The sequence below is a fragment of the Antennarius striatus genome, chromosome 2 (assembly GCF_040054535.1).
Source record: "Antennarius striatus isolate MH-2024 chromosome 2, ASM4005453v1, whole genome shotgun sequence".
NCBI classification, from domain to species: domain Eukaryota; kingdom Metazoa; phylum Chordata; class Actinopteri; order Lophiiformes; family Antennariidae; genus Antennarius; species Antennarius striatus.
The window spans coordinates 18,422,019-18,442,558 of record NC_090777.1 but is presented as its reverse complement, the minus strand read 5'-3'; the positions used below and the strand labels follow the sequence as shown (position 1 = coordinate 18,442,558).

The window sequence follows — 20,540 nt, the reverse complement described above, 5'->3', positions numbered from 1 at the left end:
AATCACACGTTTATCAGCAGAACAGCGAAGCTTACGCCTCTTGGTCTATTCCCGGTCACGTGACATAGTGTAGAACCAAAATGGCCGTTGTTGTGTATTGACGTATGATGGCCAGCTACTTTTCTTTTTGTTTCTTGGTAGAAAACTAGCAAACCATAGGCGTTTAGGGGGGGCTGTATCACATCTCCCTCTGTAAACTGGTGTACTAGTTTTTATCTCGAAGACAATCATGGTTGACACATATTCGTTGAACGATAATACTATGCATATTTATCTCTAATACAGGCTAGCTAGCTGGCTCTGGCTGGCACACGTTAACAGTGAAAAGTGAAATCGCTAGTAGAATTAGCTACGATGGAGGAGTTAAGCGCAGACGAGGTAAGGTGACAATGAAAAAAATGTCCAATATAAGTGCGGATGATTAACATATATGTACCCGATAACCATAATAGTTCATACTTTTATTTACTAATGTGTTCACTTCGTTCGGACTTAATTTCATTCGGTCTCGTTACTAGCCCACATGCTACTAGAGCTAGGCTAGCTCAGAGGCTAGCATAAGTTGAAGAAATGCATCTGCTATTAAACTCCATTATTTTGCCAGCAACACAATAAATACGTGCGTATCATGCAGCAGTTTCCATTACGTTTATATAGAAGAACTGGACAATATAGCCCCGCATGCGAGCTAGAAGTTGGATGCAGATCGTACAATTCAGTTACAGTTGCCTGTACGATAATTTAATTTAGCCGGGCACAATGCTAACTGGCTAATGTAAGCAGGACGCTTCCATGAAGATATACCGTGGAAAATACTGTCATTCAAAATTACGACATCTGTATGAAAACAATTCATTTTGTGATATATTATCGACGGTTATGTTGACAGTTTCGGGACCGAGATATTCAAGCACACTTTTCTGGTGATACGCAGAGCTAGCTGTAATTTGCTAACGCCGTTTTGCTAACTGACAAAAATTAGCCTGCGAGACGACTCAGCATAAAAACACCGGGCCACCATTGTGCAGTCAGCCGTGGGCCTCTGCCCGCTGATCGGATCCCCCCCATGACAGCCTCATGCGGATCGTTCCTTTCGTCACATTTTCCGGCGTTTTATCAACTCACAGTCGACCGTGTAGCTTTGCTAAACTAAGAATTTTCAATGGGTTGAACAATTATTGATATCGTATGACCTTTATTTTTCGTGGATATAACATTCTAGTGGCTCGACAAGGCTTGTCTCATATTTATGTTGGTCCCAAAACGATCAGTCAAAACGAGCATTAATTAATTTGTTTATATATTCTGTCTAAGGAAAGTGATGAAACTGAAATGGCCTCTTTTAAATGTTTAACTGAACATAGGGTGGTTATGCCAATTATTTAGAGCTTTAAGTTATGACTGATTGAATTGTGTTTGTGTGTTGTATTTATTTGTTACAGTTGAAAGTTCTAAGTAGGGCTGCACAATAAGACTTTTCTTAGTGCTTCAAGTGAATTTTTGAATTTATATTCAGATTCGCAGAAGGCGACTTGCCCGACTGGCAGGCGGACAGACGTCACAGCCCAGCACCCCTCTCAGCACACCCCTGACATCCCCACAGAGAGAGACTGCCCCTGGACCCCTCCCTGGAACTTCAGGCGCAGCACCCCAACCCCTGCCTCCTGCTGCCTCTCAGTCACTGGGGCTCAATGTCCACAATGTTACTCCTGCCACATCCCCTATGGGCACATCTGGTGAGAACCAAACTGAGTCTGCAGGTCCACCACCATTCTCCACATTTTTTTCAGCCTACATATGTGTTCTGTCTGTATCTCCTCAAGCAAAAATCAACAGAATTAGTGTAGATGTCACACATACACTTTGTAAGCATAAAGCGTTTGTGTGTTTGTATGTGTGTGTGTGTGATGTTAGATTTTCCTTTTTGTATAGTTTTAAATCTTTAAGAAAGACTTCTTTATATTGACACAATTTTTCACATTTTTATTATGAAACGTATTCTCACACAGTTCATTATGAAAAGATTCAACGCACATAGAATATTAGGTTTGTCAAAAGATAATATTTCTCAGCTGTTTGGAATAACCAAAATAAAGCAAAAACGCTTTAAATAAATACAACTGATACCACAAGAGAATTTCCCAAACATGGTACTTGACTTCTGACTTCTTTTCTTACACATTATCTCTGATGTCTAACACATTGAAAAACATTATCGGTACTTTTAGTGCAAAATCAAAAGTGGTATTTAAATGATACCTTGATATTTGAAAGGCAATAATAATTTATACATCCAGGTCATTTCTGGTGTGTGTGTTTTATTAGGATCTAATGTTGTTCCAGTTGGGTCAGTGGTAATATCCAGATATAAGATTTTTTTGTGAAATGTGAGGGCGGCACGGTGGCGCAGTGGGTAGCGCTGTCGCCTCACAACACAGCTGGTCCGGCGTTTGTGTCCCGCTCTATGTGGAGCTTGCATGCTCTCCTCGTGTCTGAGTGGGTTCTCTCCGGGTTCTCTGGCCGGTCCCGAATTGCCCGTAGGAGTGAGTGTGTGTGCAGGTTGTCTGTGTTTGTGTGTGGCTCTGCGGTGCACTGGCATCTTGTCCCCCGCCTCACACCCTATGCCAGCTGGGAAGGCTCCAGCTCCCTGTGACCCGTTACAGCGGATACAGCAGCAGAAAATGGATGGATGAAACAAGCTTGCATTGCATATTAATATGTTTATTGATACAATTTCCTGAAACATAACCAGTGTGTACCATGTTAATTTCACCTAAAGTGTTTGTATTGATTGACTATTTTGCTGTTATGCAGACGTTAATGCTGCATATTAGTTTGGGTTTTTTTTTTTCATAAAAAATGTATTGAGGTAAAACATAACTTGAAACGGCTCGTTCACCATCTGTAATCTGTATTGTTTTTTTCTGTTTGTGAAAGTTGTGATTTGTTTTTTGCAGGGGTGGCGTATGGCAGTCAGAGCAGTGAGGGCGTGAGCTCCCTGTCCAGTTCCCCTTCCAACAGCCTTGAGACTCAGTCCCAGAGTCTGTCCCGATCGCAGAGCATGGACATTGACACTGCCTCCTGTGAAAAGAGGTAAGGGTTTTTCTACCTGAATGTTGTACCACCCAGCTAAGAGTCTTAAGATTCTTTTATTAAGTCCAGTGTAGCAAATAAGCTCAAACTACTACTATGACTGCCACGAATAGGAGTTTTCTGTATCACAGAGAATACTAACAATAAATAATAAATAAAATTAATCCAGTGTCAACAGGTTGTCATGTTTTACTGTGTAAAAAATATTGTAACATTTAGTTCAAAAAAGACCTCAGAAGTCCAGTGAGTATTAGTTTAATTCTATATGAAGATGTAACAAAATCCAGTGATGATGTGTTCCATTTCACTCTATTTCTATTTCTCTTTTAATTTGCTTGTAGCAAACATAAATATGAATTAAACGAGATCTGGATATGAATTGTGTTGTTAAAATGAGACAAATATGATAATTCTATGAGCCATCTAAGTTTAAGTGGTATGAGAAGAGGAAAGGAGTTCAACACTGCACATGTCTGTCCTTTTCCAGCATGTCCCAGGTGGATGTGGACTCAGGGATAGAGAACATGGAGGTGGAGGACAGCGATCGCAGGGAGAAGAGAAACTTGACTGAAAAGGTAAACAACACCAGTGAATATTAGTCACGTCAAAACCATTCATTACTTGGGCTACTTGATTTTCATGATATCTATTTGAAGGTAAATGGAGTCTTAAAAATTAGTTCTTCAAAAAACATTAGAGTATACTTTGGGTATTTACAAGAATGTGATCCAGGACTTTTAATAGGTGCTATTTACTTTCTCATTGACATTTATTTCAGCTTATTGATGTCAACATGGCCTGACAGAAAACACTGATCATCTCAGAACAAGAAAATACTGATGACTGAAACTGAACAATCAGAAAACAATGTTCTTATGTTAGAGTCAATTTTGACATTTTTTTAATCACTATTAGTTTCTCTGAAAGAATAAAAGTCAAAGAGGGACACAGGTATTCAGAATCTTTATCTTAACTAACTCAAATCTGCCTCAAGAACAAAATCCAGCCCTCACAAAATTTTCAATAAATAACAACAACAATAAATTGACAACTTTGTGAAATATATGTCAGAACATCAAACATGAGAAATGGCAAAACCCCTTCTAGAGTGAGAGTGATGCGCATCTGCGTATCTGTTTGTCATGCTTGTCCGTTTGAGCTATAATTGGCTTCAGATTACGATGAAACCTTTAATGTGTTCTCTCTTTGTGCACATTAGGATACCTCTGCAAACTCAGATGTCTCAGAAGAGCAGGCTCTACAGCTTATTTGTAAGATTCTCCGTGTCTCGTGGAAGGAGCAGGATAGAGATGTCATCTTCCTCCCTTCACTGGCTGCAGAGTTCCAGGAAAACCGAAGAAATGGTATGTAGCTGCATGCTATCATTGTGTAGGTCACCACAACGAGCAGAATGACTTTGTGCTCTCTGTGAAAATTGAGTTTAACTCAAGATTGATTACATCCCGCTTCAAAGCGGTTATGTATTGTAATTGTCATTTTCGTGTTTCCGCCCGTTCGTTAGTTCACCAAATATCTTCGCAACCGTTGCAGATAGAAAGATAAAACAAAAAGCATATTACTCAGGCGGCAAATGGGATGAAAATGAGATGATGACCTTGACCTTTGGAAAAGTAGGTCAAGGTCAAATTTCAACTTTTGTACACTCAGGAACCGGATAAGATAGAAAAACAAGAGAGAAGGCCACAGTGTGAGTAAGACCATAGATCAAAGCTCTAGCTTGATCTTTGAGCTATGCGAGTAGGTCAGAGTGAAATTTTGTATTTGGGGGTGTCATGGAATGTTGCAGTCTGTACTGCCTTGGTTGTAGTTGATTGCCGCATTTCACATCTAAACAACAACTGTTTTTTTTTTTACCCTTTAGTGTACTCTGACTTCAAAGACTTGATCAGTCAGATCCTGATGGAAGTCTTAATGATGTCCACCCAGTCTCGTGTCCACAACCCTTTTGCCAGCCTAACCGCCACCTCTCAGCCAATTGCAGCGGCCAAATCCCCAGACCATCGTCTGACTCTGGTGCAGCCTTCCAGCCAAGGTGGCAGCCCAATGGGACCTAATACAGGGTCATTTGGTGCCAGCTCTCTGTCCAGGCAAGTACCTCTGCTCTTGTTACGATGAAGGATGAATTATGAAGGTGTAATGACAAGAAATGTACCCATGCTCTGAATTTGTCACTGAAAATCATCTTTAAAAATGTGCCTTATGGCTATTAAATCGGTATCATGTGAGTGGACGCTTTCATCCTTTCATACATTCTTTGGATTCTCTCGGATTTTGTTTTTTGAAATGATCTAGAAATTACAATGTAGTTGAGTTTTTCCAATGATCTTCTCGTCAATGTTTTCTGCAGCCTGTATGGGTGTGGTAGTCCTCACTCGATGGCTTTGGATGCCTCCATGAGGACCTCACCCCCTCTCCCCACCCCCACTACTCCCTGTTCACCTCCTACACTCACACCCTCTACCCCACAATTCATTGTCCCCCCGAGCCCCCCCTCTGCTGGTTCAGCAAGACACACTGTCACCTCTCCTTCTTCCCCAATGCCAATCTCTCAGAGGTACCGGCCTTATTCTGTTGCTTCCCCCTGGGGGGTTCCTTCCCCGTCTACCCAGGGTCACAGAGGATTCAGTTTCTTTGGACCCTCACCTAGCCCTGCAGGGCCTTCTGTTCCTCCCAACACCCCAGTTCCTGTGCCACCACCCAGCCCCCAGTACCTCTCCATGGGCTCACCAAGAGCTCGCACCCAACTTTCCTCCACCCCTTCTTCCATGGTCCCCACTTCTCCTACATTGAATGCCCGACAGGCTGCCTTTGCTGCAAGGATCCCACCATCTAGGTATCTCCTGCCATCTGCATGTTAGTTTGTGGCAAACAACAATTTTTTTCAACAGCAAGATTTGTGCTGCGGTGTGAGCGGAGTGTCTGTCAGCTCTATCCAGAAAAACCCCTTTATTTTAGTATGCATGTTTATCAGGTTTACTGTACTTACATTCTCTCAGTTTTCATTCACACGAAGTTTAAAGAGCTCAAGTCAGTGTAGCCTACATTTAGAATTCTAAAAAGCTAAACGATGCAAACGCTTTGAGATGTTTGTACTTTCATAATTTCCCATGTGAAGCTGCTTGTTAAGATGCTTATTTAAAAAATGCAAGTTCTTGTGAAGTTAATTATTTGCTATAGTTTCACAACATGATTTAGAGATTCCCAGTGCCATTAAATCCTCATGCAATTAGTCTGTTGCTTGCACCCAGTGGCTGCCAAAGTTGTGTCAGTGAGCAATCATGATGACGAGCTCAGTTATTGGTTGAAAAATATGTTCTGTCGTTGTGTAAAAGCCGCAGACAAAATGGCATTAATAACTATTGAAGAAGCACAGTGAGTAGTCTTCAAAGAAACATGCGGTCCTCCATTGGCCTTTCCTCACTGCTCCGCTTTTATTTGTTCTGTTTCTTTGTGACTGTTTCCCATTCCACATTTATCTTCATATTTTTGCACATCCCTTTTTTTCTCCTTCTGCTTGCACATCATCCTGTTTGCTTCTAATAACTCCCTCATTCCAACTGTCCCTTTCTTGTCGTGCTAGCCCCTTGTCGTTCCTTTTCTATGCCCTTTCTGACATGTCTCAGGACAGCAGTGATGAAGATTCTGAGGAGGAAGATTATTCTCGTGTTCAGTTTGGGTCCAGGTACACTGCTACATCGTGTGTGTTGATGTGTGTTTGCCCAGTGGCATTTTCACTGCATGTTCAGTGGGCAGAGGACGCTTACCACTAACCACACACCAGCACATAAGAGAAGAGTGGTGAGAAATACTTTACATGATACATGCGTCTTTCAAAAGATAATGCTCCATAGCTCCGGCTTTTCATGCATACTGTTGTCATGGTAAGTATTGAATGCAGCTGTCCGAAACGTCTTTCGTTGTTAGTTGGCTTTTCCAGAAGGCTTGAAAATACTGCTTCTTTGTAATCCTCAGTGTTATTCTCACTTTCATCTTGAGAAATTTCCTGGCATAGTGGTACCCAGAGGTGAAGTTGATTACGTTGCATTTTTTATATACATTTCAATACTCCGGATAATCTTGTGTTTCCAGAGGAAAGGTCCTCAGCCCTGAAAGAGCTTTCAATGTTTCTAAAGCTCCGTCATGGCTGAGGAAAAAAAGAAGTTACCTGCTCTTTGGGTATTCATTGTATCTGCGTTGGGTCTCTTAGGGTTCTCTGGCTTCCTCCCACCTCCAAAAACATGCATTTTAGGTGAATTGATCACTCCACATTCTCCGTAGGTGTGAGTGTGTGCATGAGTGGTTGTTTGTCATTCGTATGGGCCCATGATTCGCTGGCGGTACTTCCGAGGTGTTCCCTGAATCTCCCCTTTAGTCAGCGAGGATTAACTCCGTTATCCACAAGGCTGAAAAGCGGCTGAAGATGACAGGATTGTAGTCATCTCGTCTTCAAGAAAATGGATGAATGAGTCAATAATAAAAACTAGTACAATTTATTTTAAAATAAAGTATCTCTATCTATCTATCTATCTATCTATCTATCTATCTATCTATCTATCTATCTATCTATCTATCTATCTATCTATCTATCTATCTATCTGTCTATCTGTCTATCGCAGTTATTAAAAGCTTTGTTTAACCTGCATCTGATTTTTATTTAGGAAATAGGCATGATAAAATTGACATTGCTTTTAAATATGAACTGCTTTTTTTAAACTTTTCATTTTGAAAGCAAATATAACCCAGGGCAGAAGTTGTTGTTTTTCCTGTTGCCTGTCTTTGTTGGACATTTAAAAAAAGTTCATAACCACTTCAGGCTTGCAGTGGTTTCAAACATTCCTACAGGTTTTGCTGGTGCAGCTGACCACTAACGGCAATTTAAACCTTTTGTGCCATATTTGTTAATTAAGTGTGGCAAGCTGAAGCTTAACGTCTTCTTTAACAACTCACTACCTGCTCTTGAATATTGTGTTTTGTCTCAGATGCTGAAATACCATCACTAATGTCTAATAGTTTGTTTCTTACAGGACCAAGAGTGGCTCTGAGTTTTGTTTTAAAATGTAATGTTGTATCATAATATATGTCTGTACTTCAATGTTTTTGTTATTCAAAGATCCCTCCTTTTCTATGTGCTTGTTTTTAGTCTTGGTGCATGTGGAGGGGGAATGTCTTGTGATTCAGCCAGCGATCGCTTCACTATTGAAGCATGCAAGGAGACAGAGATGCTGAACTACCTCATTGAGCGATTTGACAGTGTTGGTATGGAGGAGAGGAAAGCTCCCAAGGTAACTGGCTGGATAAAATGTTTCATCAAGGTTTTATGTAATCTATGCTGAAAGAATTTTTTTCCATGTCCATCTGGACATTTTTACTGGTTTGCAATAGCACCTCAAATTTCCTTTTATCTTCTTCAAAGTCTAATTTTGTTGCCTTGAAGACAGAAGAACAGCCTGTCCTCAGAGAGTTGCTGCAGGACAGATAATCTAGCAATGTGTGACAGTTTAGTTCATCAAAGAACATTGTGAGAGTGTCTGTGAAATTGACAGTGTACATTTTTATCCCATCTCTTGGCTTTTCCCTCCTCTACTCCTGTCTGCCTCTTTCTCTCAGATGTGCAGCCAACCAAACGTCAGCCAACTTCTCAGCAACATTCGCTCTCAGTGTATCTCCAATGTTGCCCTGGTCCTGCAAGGCACCCTGACTCAGCCTCGGTAAGCGACGCATCCACACACTGACAAACCGGGTCATTTTCTCACTTACCCTTGTATCTGTGTTCTGTTCTATTATTTAATTCTCCATAGCAACTGCTCTTTCTGCTTGACTCCAGACAGATAACTTCTTTATTTAATTTCCTGCAGGAGTCCCCTCCAGCCATCCTTGCTGGTACCTTATATGCTGTGTCGGAACCTTCCGTATGGCTTTATTCAGGAGCTGGTGCGCATTACCCACCTGGAGGAAGATGTGTTCAGACAGGTGGGAAGCCCTGTCAACTTCTACTAAATGTTTAGACAATGGGTTGTTTATGTCGATCCTTATTGCAAAATGCAGTGAGGGCATAAAAGACAGCCCAGATACTCATATCAAGACCTGTGGGCCAGTGTTTTGTGTTGTATTTGAATTCTGATTTTAAAAAAAAGAAATCTATTCATGCACTAGAATCATTGAGGTACCTGTTCTCTCTGTGCATGAATGTAATTGGATTAATGCAGCGATTAAGCTCTTCCACAGTGATCAATAAATTGCAGTAATTCAGGCACTGATGCATTTTCCTGCTTTGTTTTACAGATTTTTATCCCCATCCTCCATGGATTGGCTCTTGCCGTGAAGGAATGTTCTTTTGACAGTGACAACTTTAAATTCCCCCTGATGGTGAGGACCTGTTATCCTAGCCTGACCCTTAATGTATACTTAGAGAGGAAATGAGACCTGATGTAGTGAGATTACAGAGCATGTAGTGGGGTTTTATGAACGACCTGTCTGATGATGAATGTTTTAGGATTACACTGTGCATAACATGATTGCAGACTTGCTTGAACATTCAATATATTGTAGTAGTGCTTCCATTGTGTGGTGTTAGTCTGGTCTTGATGTGAGCTGCTACTTGTCCATTTCCACCAAAGAAATCTAATACAGTGGTTCCAAATGCCACGTAAAGATCCTCCAGCTCTGATCTCTCATGTCTGTTTGCCATTTCATTCACAGAAGTCTTACATATTCCTTATTATGCACAGTGAAACAACTGTGGTCAAACTAGTTAATTTTGTTGCACAAGTACATAATATTCAAAATATTATATAATTGTTTTGGGTCACAAGGAGAGCTAAACACATGAAGTAATTCAATGAAAATGTCCACTGAAGCTTTGTGTTCTGTGTTTTTCTTCAGGCATTAGCAGAGCTTTGTGAAATCAAATTCGGAAAGACTCACCCAGTGTGCAATTTGGTGAGTGTACAGTTGGAGGCCAATTTTGTATTTGTCGTTATGTCCTCGTAACAGATATGTGCCATGTCCTGTGTCCCTTTTGGTGAAATATGTCATGTCTCCTCTACGCAGGTAACATCTCTGCCCTTATGGTGTCCTAAACCTCTTAGCCCTGGTTGTGGCAGAGAGATTCAGAGACTGTCCTACCTCGGAGCCTTCTTCAGCCTTTCTGTGTTTGCTGAGGATGATGTGAGTTGTCTAGCATTCCAAAAATTATCACCTGTGTTGCCGCGTTGCATTTATTCTAACTATTGGGTCCTATGTAAATTAGACAGGTTGTGTGTCCCCTAGTACATCTGCACGTCCATAATAATCTGGAGGGACAAGTGGAATTATAGATACTTTGGGTTCTTATAATAAACTGAAAAATGTTGTATGTATTAGAGGCATTTCAGTAGATTGCAGGATTCAAACATTCTTGAATGAATCTTAAACGAAACTCTGTCCGTTTTTGTTTTGTTTGTTTGGGGTTTTTTTTTTCCAGACCAAAGTTGGAGACAGGTATTTTTCTGGGCCAGCCATCACCATGGAGAGCACACGGGTCTTCAGCCAGTCAATGCAGCATTACTTGGAGTCAGCAAGGGTGATTGTTAGCTTCATGCTGCATGTGTTCTACAGATATTATTTGTAGACTGAATAGCATTTTAAAATGATTTATCATCTTTTGAAGGGTGACCTCTTTAAAGTGCTTCATAATATCCTGCTCAATGGAGAAACACGCGAATCTGCTCTTAATTACATGGCAGCTCTAGTAAACTACAATATGAAAAAAGCTCAGATGCAGGTAAGTTTCAAAAGTTATTTGATTCACAAAATTATTTATATTTATCTTGTAATGATTTTTAGACCGGCATGGTTTAGGAAAAGTGTTAGTTTTGCAAACCATCTTGTTTTTATGATAAATTAAAACGTTATGAAAACAAATAGAAATCGTGCGAGACTCTGCCTCACTGGAACCCCAATTAGACTTTGTTTTACTGGGTGCTCTTGTTCATAGTTGCAGATAAGGTTATACAGTAAAGGCAACACATCCAAGGGGCTTCTGAGATTAGTTGATTTTTTGCTCTTCTTGATTTATCTCGACCTGGATGACCGAGAACCCACACAGACATTTAGAATGTAGGGACTGCTTTTGACCTTCAGTTTAAATTTGTCTGATTTCACCACCTTTTCCCTGTAGACGGATGACAAGCTGGTGTGTGCAGATGGTTTCATGCTCAATTTCTTATGGGTGCTGCAACAGCTGAGCATGAAGATTAAGCTGGAGACGGTGGACCCTTACTATATTTTTCATCCACGGTGTCGCCTCACCGTCAATTTAGAGGAGACACGTCTCAAATCCACCATGGAGGAGCTCAAAAGCTGGCTGACTGAACTGCGTAAGCTGACTTAAAAAAATCCTTCAAAGTTAATGATTGTAAGGAGGTGTGTGTGCATATGTGTGCGATTTTATTTGTTTACACACACACACACACACGCACACACACACACGCACACATATACAGACATACAGCCCCCCTCCACTTCTGGTGTACTGGACTGTCTCCTGGTATCTCTGCCATGCTCTTGACGCTGTGCTGGGGGACCCACTGCTCCATCCTGGGAGTACATAGATAACAAAAAGCTTGTTATGGCTGATGGCGGTTTGTGTTGAAATGTTGGAAATCAAATTATTTTATTTGTTCACATGTACAGATGAAGACCCCACCAAGTTCTCAGAACCTAAGTTTCCTACAGAGTGTTTCTTCCTGACATTGCACACCCACCATTTGTCCATCCTGCCCAGCTGCAGGCGTTACATTCGTAGGTTGCGAGCCATCCGCGAACTGAACAGGTACACACACACACATACACACACAGACAGACAAAACAGATATTCATAATGTGCTCAATCTTGCAGTGTATTTTCCCTCATCAGGACTGTAGAGGAGCTGAAGAACAGTGAAAGCCAGTGGAAAGATTCCCCCCTCGCTAGTAGACACAGAGAAATGCTAAAGCGATGCAAAACCCAGCTCAAGGTCAGTCAAAAGTCAAGTCAAAGTCAGCTTTATTGTCAAATGTACCATATATGCATGACATACAGCACAGATGAAATTGCAGTCCTCTCTGACCCACGGTAGACAGTACAACAGGCAGTACAACACAGGCAGTACAACACAGGCAGAACAACACAGGCAGTGCAACACAGGCAGTGCAACACAGGCAGTGCAACACAGGCAGAACAACACAGGCAGAACAACACAGGCAGAACAACACAGGTAGTGCAACACAGGCTTTGCAACAAGCAGTAGAACACAGACACTACATCAGACAGTACAGCACGAAATATAAGACTAAACACAAGGGATGGTTAACATCTCTATACACTCTAATCTCATAGGGGAAGTGAGGTGTGCGCAGACCCTGAGTTGACGGGGGGAGGGAGAGATAGGTAGTCAGGTGCTGGGGGGAGGGGAGGGCAGGGCAGTGTGAGGGTAGAGTTCAAGGCTATGGCAGGGAAATCAAGGCTATGGCAGTTTGACATCTTTTGACATGTCCCCGATAAAAGATTAACTGAATGTTAAACATTGCATGTGTGTAAATAGCTCATTTGATTTTGTTTAAATACTGAAACATCTAGAGCTCTGATACAAAGCATATGTACAGCGGTGAGATCCTTAACCTTGTGTGACTTAATCCTATCAGAAATTGTTACGAGCCAAAGCTTGTGCAGATGTGGGCCTACTGGATGAGAACCTGCTCCGCAGATGCCTGCAGTTCTATAGCACAGTCATTCAGCTTATTCTGCGCATGGTGGACCCTGCCTACCCCAAGTAAAACCTCATTCCGCTGACAGCTCGTTACTTTTTTTTGTTAAATGATGTCCCAACTTTTTATGTCCAGCTTTTCATGAGTGTGTTAGTGATTAAGATCCAATTTTTCCCCCAGCATAACCCTGCCACTCAACCCTGAGATTCCCAAAAGCTTTGCTGCTCTGCCAGAATTCTACATCGAAGATGTCGCAGAGTTTCTGCTTTTTGTTGTGCAGTAAGTTAACAGTATTGCTTTATGTCTTATTGTTCTCAACCTTAATCATGACTCTCCTCTGGATGGGTTAGTTTTTTTTAATATAATTACATCATTTTAAAAGAAAGGAGCATGTAACATAAGGGGAAATATATCTCTAGCAAAACTGGATTGTAATGTTTAATGCACTGATCCTTCGCTATAATATGGCCTCCCAGTTAGGCAGATTTTTTTAGTGCAATTTTGCGTGTGTGTGTGTGTGTTTTATATAGCATTGTGTTCTGCGTCCTGTGAGTTGAAACGAGAAACTGTTAATGCCTGTCTGAGAAAAGTGTATAAAATGTGTTGTGAGGAGTTTTACAGCTTTAAAACGTCTATAATAACTGTAAAAACATAGCCACATTACGGATTTTGCCTGTTGCAAATTATTTTTAGAGTGTAACTCAAGCAATAAACAACGAACCACCGTACATCGATCAATGTCAAATACTACTTTGCTATGATTCTGTGCTGGTTACAGACCCTAAACTGAGAGTCATACTGTATATGGGTTGTTTTTAGGTGTCCTAATTCTAAACGTAACATGTCATCTTCCTTCCAGGTATTCTCCCTCGGTTTTATATGAACCATGTGTCCAGGACGTTGTCACCTTTTTGGTCGTGTTCATCTGCAGCCAGAACTATATCCGTAACCCCTATCTTATTGCTAAATTAGTGGAGGTGCTGTTTGTCACCAATCCCGCTGTACAACCTCGAACTCAGCGATTCTCTGAAATGATGGAGAACCACCCGTTGTCTATCAAACAACTGGTACCCGCCCTCATGAAGTTCTATACAGGTGGGTTCAGGTGGTAAATGGATGTTTGAGTAGTGTTACAAAAAAGAAGTAATAAACTAGATACTAGTCCTCATAAGGCATAGACCTTTTCATAATTTTCCTGGCTACAAAGTCTTGATCTCTTTTTTCTCTAATAAAAACACTGTCTCTGGTCAGATGTCGAGCATACTGGTGCCACCAGCGAGTTCTATGATAAGTTCACAATACGGTACCATATCAGCACTATCTTTAAGAGTCTTTGGCAAAACCTTGCCCATCATGGCACCTTCATGGAGGAATTCAAGTGAGTTTATTTGTGACAGTTGAATAAAAAAATTATTCATTGTGTGACTTTTACTGACTAATCAATTCCAACTGTATCCCCTCTTCTACTCTTTATTCTCTCTATTATTTAGCTCTGGCAAGCAGTTTGTGCGCTACATCAACATGCTGATTAATGACACCACCTTCCTGTTAGACGAGAGTCTGGAGTCTCTGAAACGCATACATGAAGTTCAAGAAGAGATGAAGAATAAGGAGCAATGGGAACAATTACCTAGGGTCAGTAGTAGTGGTGATAGTGTTTTTAAATTTGTTTACAATGTGTTCGGACAAGGAATTCAAGTTTGAAGGTAACTGTTCCGGAATATATTGGAATTGTGTTCTTTACTTGCCGCAAACTTTCAGGAGCAACAGCAGAGCCGCCAGTCTCAGCTGACTCAGGATGAGCGGGTGTCTCGCTCCTACCTGGCCCTCGCCACAGAGACGGTTGAAATGTTCCACATCCTCACCAAGCAGGTTCAGAAGCCTTTTCTCAGGCCTGTAAGTGTCACTGCTCTCTGTGTTGAAAAGTGGTGATTATCAAACTTGATATATTCTAGACTTTGTGTGGAAACCCAAGATAAGATATTCCTTTATTTGTCCCACCGTGGGGAATTTTCCTACAAGCTATTCTAAACAGTGCCTTCTCTTTCTGCAGGAGTTGGGCCCTCGTCTAGCTGCCATGCTAAACTTTAACCTCCAGCAGCTCTGTGGGCCAAAGTGTCGTGATCTGAAGGTGGAGAACCCTGAGAAGTACGGCTTTGAGCCCAAGAAGCTCTTGGACCAGCTGACCGACATCTACTTGCAGTTAGACTGTGCCCGCTTTGCTAAAGCAATCGCGGATGACCAGGTTGGCACAGTTTATTACAAATGCAGAGCCTTTACTAAAAGATGATACTTGCGGTGGTTTGTTTTGGTATAAACAGTCATGAGAAAAACTTCGGCCAATTCTGGTAAAGCATCTGAGTCAGTTATATTCAGCTTGAATTGAACAAAATCACTTGTGATATTTATGATACTGGACACCACAGAAATCAACCTAATCTCACATTTTAGGCAAAATTACTAATATTTATGCTGAATCCATGGGAAACAAAATCTAAAATCTATTGATTAACAAATGGATCATCAAATCTGCCATTAATATTGATGATGTTACAGTGTTAATGGCATATTAGATGTTGTACATCAAAGAACACAGCTCCTCCTTCCTTTAGCATTCAGTGATGGAACAAAATGACGATGCGTGAAGACATACCTGTATTATAAGCTTGAAACATGACGGCAGCACGTTTAGATACAGAGCATTCCTAAAACCACAAAGATATATGTGTCTTGCAGCACACTAATAAATAATTCTTTTGTCTCTGCAGCGGTCTTACAGCCGTGAGCTTTTTGAAGAGGTAATCTCAAAGATGAGGAAGGCTGGTATTAAGTCCTCCATTGCCATTGAGAAATTCAAGCTGCTGTTAGAGAAGGTGGAGGAAATAGTTGCCAGGAACTCCCAATCAGAAATGGACTACAGTGACGCACCTGACGAGTTCAAAGGTATTGTATGTGTACATGTGTTTCAACCCCAGCGTTTAAGTAGTGTAGCTGTATACAGTGGTACCTCTACTTACGAAATTAATTGGTTCTGGAAGAGATTTCGTAAATAGAAAATTTTGTAAGTAGAGACGCGTTTTCCATGCAAATGCCCTAATCCGTTCCAAGCCCCACAAAATTCAGACATAAATGTGTTATAAAGCATAAAAATGCATCAAAACATGTAACAAATACATGTTGCAATTAGATTATTACACAATAAATGAGAGTTATGCATAATGTAAAAAACAAAGAATAAAGTAAAGAATAAAAATGATGGTCACTTACCCTTAACTGCTGGCCTCATTGTTTTTTGCCCTCTTTGGTTCAGGCGCTCTTGCCTCACCATGCCGAACAACAGAGTGAATTCCAGTCCTCCTTTTGAACTTCTCCAACCACCCGCGCGATGCCTTGAACTCCTTAAACTTCCTTTTGTTTTAATAACATAGCAATTTTAGATGCATTACGGCCATATTCTTTGACGAGATAAACCAAAAACGTCCCTTTTTCATGCTTTTCTATTATCTCTTGCTTTGTTTGTATGGACAAAAAAACTTCGTCTTTTCTTTTCCTCTTTTCTCCGTCACTTTCTTGGGGTCCATAGTGAATACTCAAAAAGTTTATATATTTGCGTAAAACTATCAGAACACCTCATGGGTCGAGGGCCGAATGATGAGGACGCTGCAGAGACACTAATGTAGCTGCACGCAGAGGTCCCTCTTAGCCAGTGGGATGCCAGGATGCTAGGTAATAGCCAATGGCAGAGCAGCTATAAGAGTGTTGCGTTCAGGAACCTCTGGGAGCTGCGAGTAGCAGCCCATACTGTATTTTTACCTTTCATAACTCGAAATTTCTTTCATAACTACGTGCAATATTTTCCTGTTGAGGCGTTTCCTAAGTAGAAAAATTCATATGTAGAGACATTTGTAAGTAGAGGTACCACTGTATTTATTAAAAACTGTCCTGATGGGAACCCCATCTTGTTTCTCACAGACCAGTTTTCTAGCTATGACTCTCATGTTGAAGGTCCATAATCGTGTCTAAAATGATCTATGAATTTCTCATTTTTTGTGACTGCAGTGACTAGTGTTAGAGACCCAGGCCTGTTGGACAGTTTTTTAAAGGAACATGAAACTCAAAAGGGTCCAGGTGTATTATTTGCAGTACATAATTTAAAAAAAAGTTTTGGTGGCATTATTCTTATTTACTTATGATGAATGGGGACCTTGGCCAAACAAAATGTCATAATGCGCTCCCTCACAGCGGTAGTGACACAGTCGTAGACATTAGGGTGAATCAATATCAGCGCCATTATATAAATATACAGCAAACGACAACATAACAAGCCAACATTATCACACTTATCAAGAAATAATCTCAAATCATGTCATCATCATCTGATTCAGAAGAGGAGTTCCCTGTGAACCGAGCTGGGGGTGTAATTATCCCCTATAATTACTACCCAATGTTATAACTGCATTATAACTGCAAACTTTACAAGCCCCTATATGATACCAATCAAAGAGATAACCCCCCCCCCCAAATCTGAGGTAATTGTTGTAAATTAGTAACAAGCCCAGGGGGAAACAAACCCAATCAATTGAACTATCACCTTTGATATTGTTTACTTTTCGCAAGTGCCATAATCACATGATAATCTGGTCATAAAAACATTTATGTAATACCTCCAATAGCTCTAGACATGAATTAATTATCCACTAAACTTTGGGAATTCAGAATAAACACTATGGGTTGTCTGAAAATAATCTTACCTTGAAATCTCTTTCAAAATCATCCGAGTTGAAGTGCTTATGGCAGATTCTTGGATTTTTGGTCATTTGGACCGTGTTTATCCTTGCCTTCCATTCCTCTCAAATCTTTCCAGAAGGTATTTTGAAGAAAGATAGGTTCTTATCTTTGTGTCTAACTCCTGTGGTGTTGGAACATCCATTCACCTCACAGGTAACCATGATTTTATCAGATGTATCGCTTCATTGATCGTATTGTGCTGTAATGACTGCCCTGACTCTTGAAGCGACGTGTGAGGTCGATGACGCAGGACCCCACGGTACTGCTGCAGCACAGATTTTAAGGTGTCCTGACACGAGGGATGATGCCAGACATCAGGAAATTGTTTTATTTATTTTTTTCATAATTATAAACAAAATATATATTACTTTTCAATGAGTTTCTTAAACCTTTAATCCTAAAAGAATGTGTTATAGAGATCCACTGTCTAAATTTATCAGCGTAAAAAAATGAAGTGGTCCATCTACTGTAAACCAAACATCAACAAACATATCTAAATTCAAAGCTTTGAATGAAATCAGTTTTAAGAAAACTGGTGTGTCTTCATGTCAATAACTGTGTACAGATCGGTTCTTGTACGTCCAAGAGTTGGAGGTTGAATTCCAGACATTTGCAAGAGATTTAACAGTTTATGGAGGTCATATAGACCGCTTAGAGCAAGGCTATCCATGACCACAGACCTAATATAATCTAGAGGGGGAGCGTGGCCCACATACCAGCCTTGATTCCAAGTTATACCAGCCAACCCACCACAGTTGATGGACGTGTGCCATGCAGAGGTATCAACTTTCTATGTGTTTAAGATTGCCCACACCAGAATTTATTTTTATAATGCACAAGTTGTACTGTGTCACAGCCATAAGACATTTCAATGTGAGACACAGATTATTATAAGTTCTTCAATATTTGTTAGATATTTTCTTTCCTGGTGTAGCTGTCTTATGAAACAGTTTTATTTTTTCAGCCTTTAGGGTTGGCAATTTCACAGATGTTAAAAAACTATAATATTGAAATTAGTTTTTTTTAGTTTGGACATTTTATTTCTTACTTATTGATTAATAAGTTGACGATCACTTGATCCAGATACCAGAAATCCTTCTGCAAACATAGAAAGTGGCTTGTTGAGCAACAAGTTATATATTTTCAATGCTTCATAATTTGTTTGTTACTGTTGAAAGAGTATTTGCATCTCAGTCCTAATGCTATACTGTATGTCACTTTGTTGTAACAGACCCTCTGATGGACACACTTATGACTGATCCCGTGATTCTACCCTCTGGGAATATCATGGATCGATCTATCATCTTGCGCCACCTGCTCAACTCCCCGACTGATCCGTTCAACCGACAGCCTCTCACCGAGAGCATGCTGGAGTCAGGTAACGCCACCATGATGGCTGTTGACCAGTTATTATGGAAAGCTCTTGTTCAAAGTAAACTGTAGAAATGCATTTCTTGCTAAAATCAGTTCAAGGCAAGTGACGACAGAACATGTAATCATCAGATTAAATTTGTCATTGTTTGATTGCAGTTTCATGACTATCCCTCACAATTTCTTAATTCTACAGTCCCTGAACTCAAAGAGAGGATACATGCCTGGATGAAAGAAAAGCAGGGTGGACGACCAACCTAAGAATCACGTCGATGTCATCAGGCCTCCTAAACATCATTATGGAATTTGTCCAAATCATGTGAATTCCATGTCACTACTTTCAATTACAACAACAAAAAATTTGAATGGGGAGGAAGAGACCTGATTTGATTTTTTTTAAATTTACATTTATTCTTTTTGTTTGAAGCTATTAATATGGTTCTAAACAAAATATAATAAAGTTAAGAATTTTAAGTTTTTGCTCATGACTTTTTGTGTGCATCTAGAAAAAAAATGAAAAAATAACAAGCATCTGAAAGGATATGTTACAAACAGGTTTACCAGCAATGTGCATACAGTCAACTCATTGATCATGTTCCTTTATAATCCTTAGTTTTGTTTCGTAATACTTGTATGTTGGCTTTATTAAAGAATTATAACTTAGGGAGATGCAAGGGTAACACATTTAGGTAAAGGGTGGGTTCTAATAAAATTACAAGTCCAGAGTTTTCAATATTACTGTGACTGAGGAAATTAAGACCACAATGGATGCTTAGTTCCCAGACCTAACAGACACACATGCTTGTAAACTAAATTTAAAACTGGGAATATTTGTTAAGGATGTAGTTTAATGCAAACCAATTGTAAATGCTGGCTTCCTTTGAGTACTGTAGGAGGAGAAGTAGTGGTTTACCAAATTACAGTATGTTTCAGTTGTTGCTTTTGGTATCATTTTCCCTGCTGACTTCAATAGACTGAATTAATATCTGTGCATGGCCTCAACTCTAGAACCTTTTGAGCGCCTCTTGGAAAAATTATCCTCTTTCAGAAAAAATGGAAGGAACATTAGAGAATGTAACATGAGCTCCAGAAACACTGTTGTAGGAGCACACCATAAAAACTCTGCGCTGTACAACCAGCGATATCTCACCTCAAGATGGTCTCTTTCAAATGGCACTGTATGTAACTTGACCTTGTTGACCTTAACTGTACAGGAAATGATTTCCTATAACCATATTCATGTTTTGGACGCTAGGTTTTTGAACTGAAATAAATGATGATGCGCATTATTTCACAACTCGTCACTGTTTTTTCCTCAGGTTGATACTGTAATACCTTATCGGTCATAGTAAAATCTAGATTATATGAAGTGTTTAAATATTAAATTTATTTGTCAAATAACCCTGTAATTTATGGCAGAATGCAACAAAGTAAAACTTTATAGTGTGGGTTTAAAAATTAAAACAATGTGCTATGCAAGCTTGTTCGATGTTCTTGCGAGACATTTCTGATGGTTTCCCGATTATACAGGCTTAGTCATT

At 40.2% G+C, this 20,540-nt stretch overlaps 1 protein-coding gene across 3 annotated transcripts; it reads left to right on the top strand.

Moving 5' to 3' along the window:
- The first annotated feature begins 81 nt into the window (after positions 1–81).
- On the top strand, positions 82–20,288 carry ube4b (ubiquitination factor E4B, UFD2 homolog (S. cerevisiae)). Of its 3 annotated transcripts, XM_068335769.1 has the most exons (29): positions 82–378; positions 1,517–1,736; positions 2,958–3,093; positions 3,581–3,668; positions 4,313–4,457; positions 4,976–5,201; positions 5,462–5,947; positions 6,695–6,796; positions 8,255–8,396; positions 8,722–8,822; positions 8,970–9,084; positions 9,397–9,480; positions 9,997–10,053; positions 10,165–10,281; positions 10,577–10,675; positions 10,763–10,876; positions 11,273–11,471; positions 11,788–11,926; positions 12,011–12,110; positions 12,778–12,905; positions 13,021–13,119; positions 13,700–13,935; positions 14,092–14,218; positions 14,331–14,475; positions 14,602–14,736; positions 14,894–15,085; positions 15,609–15,783; positions 18,860–19,006; positions 19,196–20,288. In XM_068335769.1, exons 1-29 carry the CDS (start codon positions 355–357, stop codon positions 19,258–19,260), a joined length of 4,143 nt encoding a protein of 1,380 aa, XP_068191870.1. In that variant the 5' UTR covers positions 82–354; the 3' UTR covers positions 19,261–20,288. The 3 variants fall into 3 exon arrangements, with proteins under 3 accessions (XP_068191870.1, XP_068191871.1, XP_068191881.1); XM_068335770.1 differs by lacking the exon at positions 6,695–6,796; XM_068335780.1 differs by lacking the exons at positions 5,462–5,947; positions 6,695–6,796.
- The last annotated feature ends 252 nt before the right edge of the window (positions 20,289–20,540 follow it).

What these genes read in the sequence shown, in the direction of transcription:
- ube4b (XM_068335769.1), top strand. Translation starts at nt 355, where the DNA reads ATGGAGGAGTTAAGCGCAGACGAG. An exon ending in AGGAGTTAAGCGCAGACGAG is followed by an intron (nt 379 to 1,516) that starts GTAAGGTGACAA and finishes ATTTATATTCAG; the next exon opens with ATTCGCAGAAGGCGACTTGC. An exon ending in CTGTGTTTGCTGAGGATGAT is followed by an intron (nt 10,282 to 10,576) that starts GTGAGTTGTCTA and finishes TTTTTTTTCCAG; the next exon opens with ACCAAAGTTGGAGACAGGTA.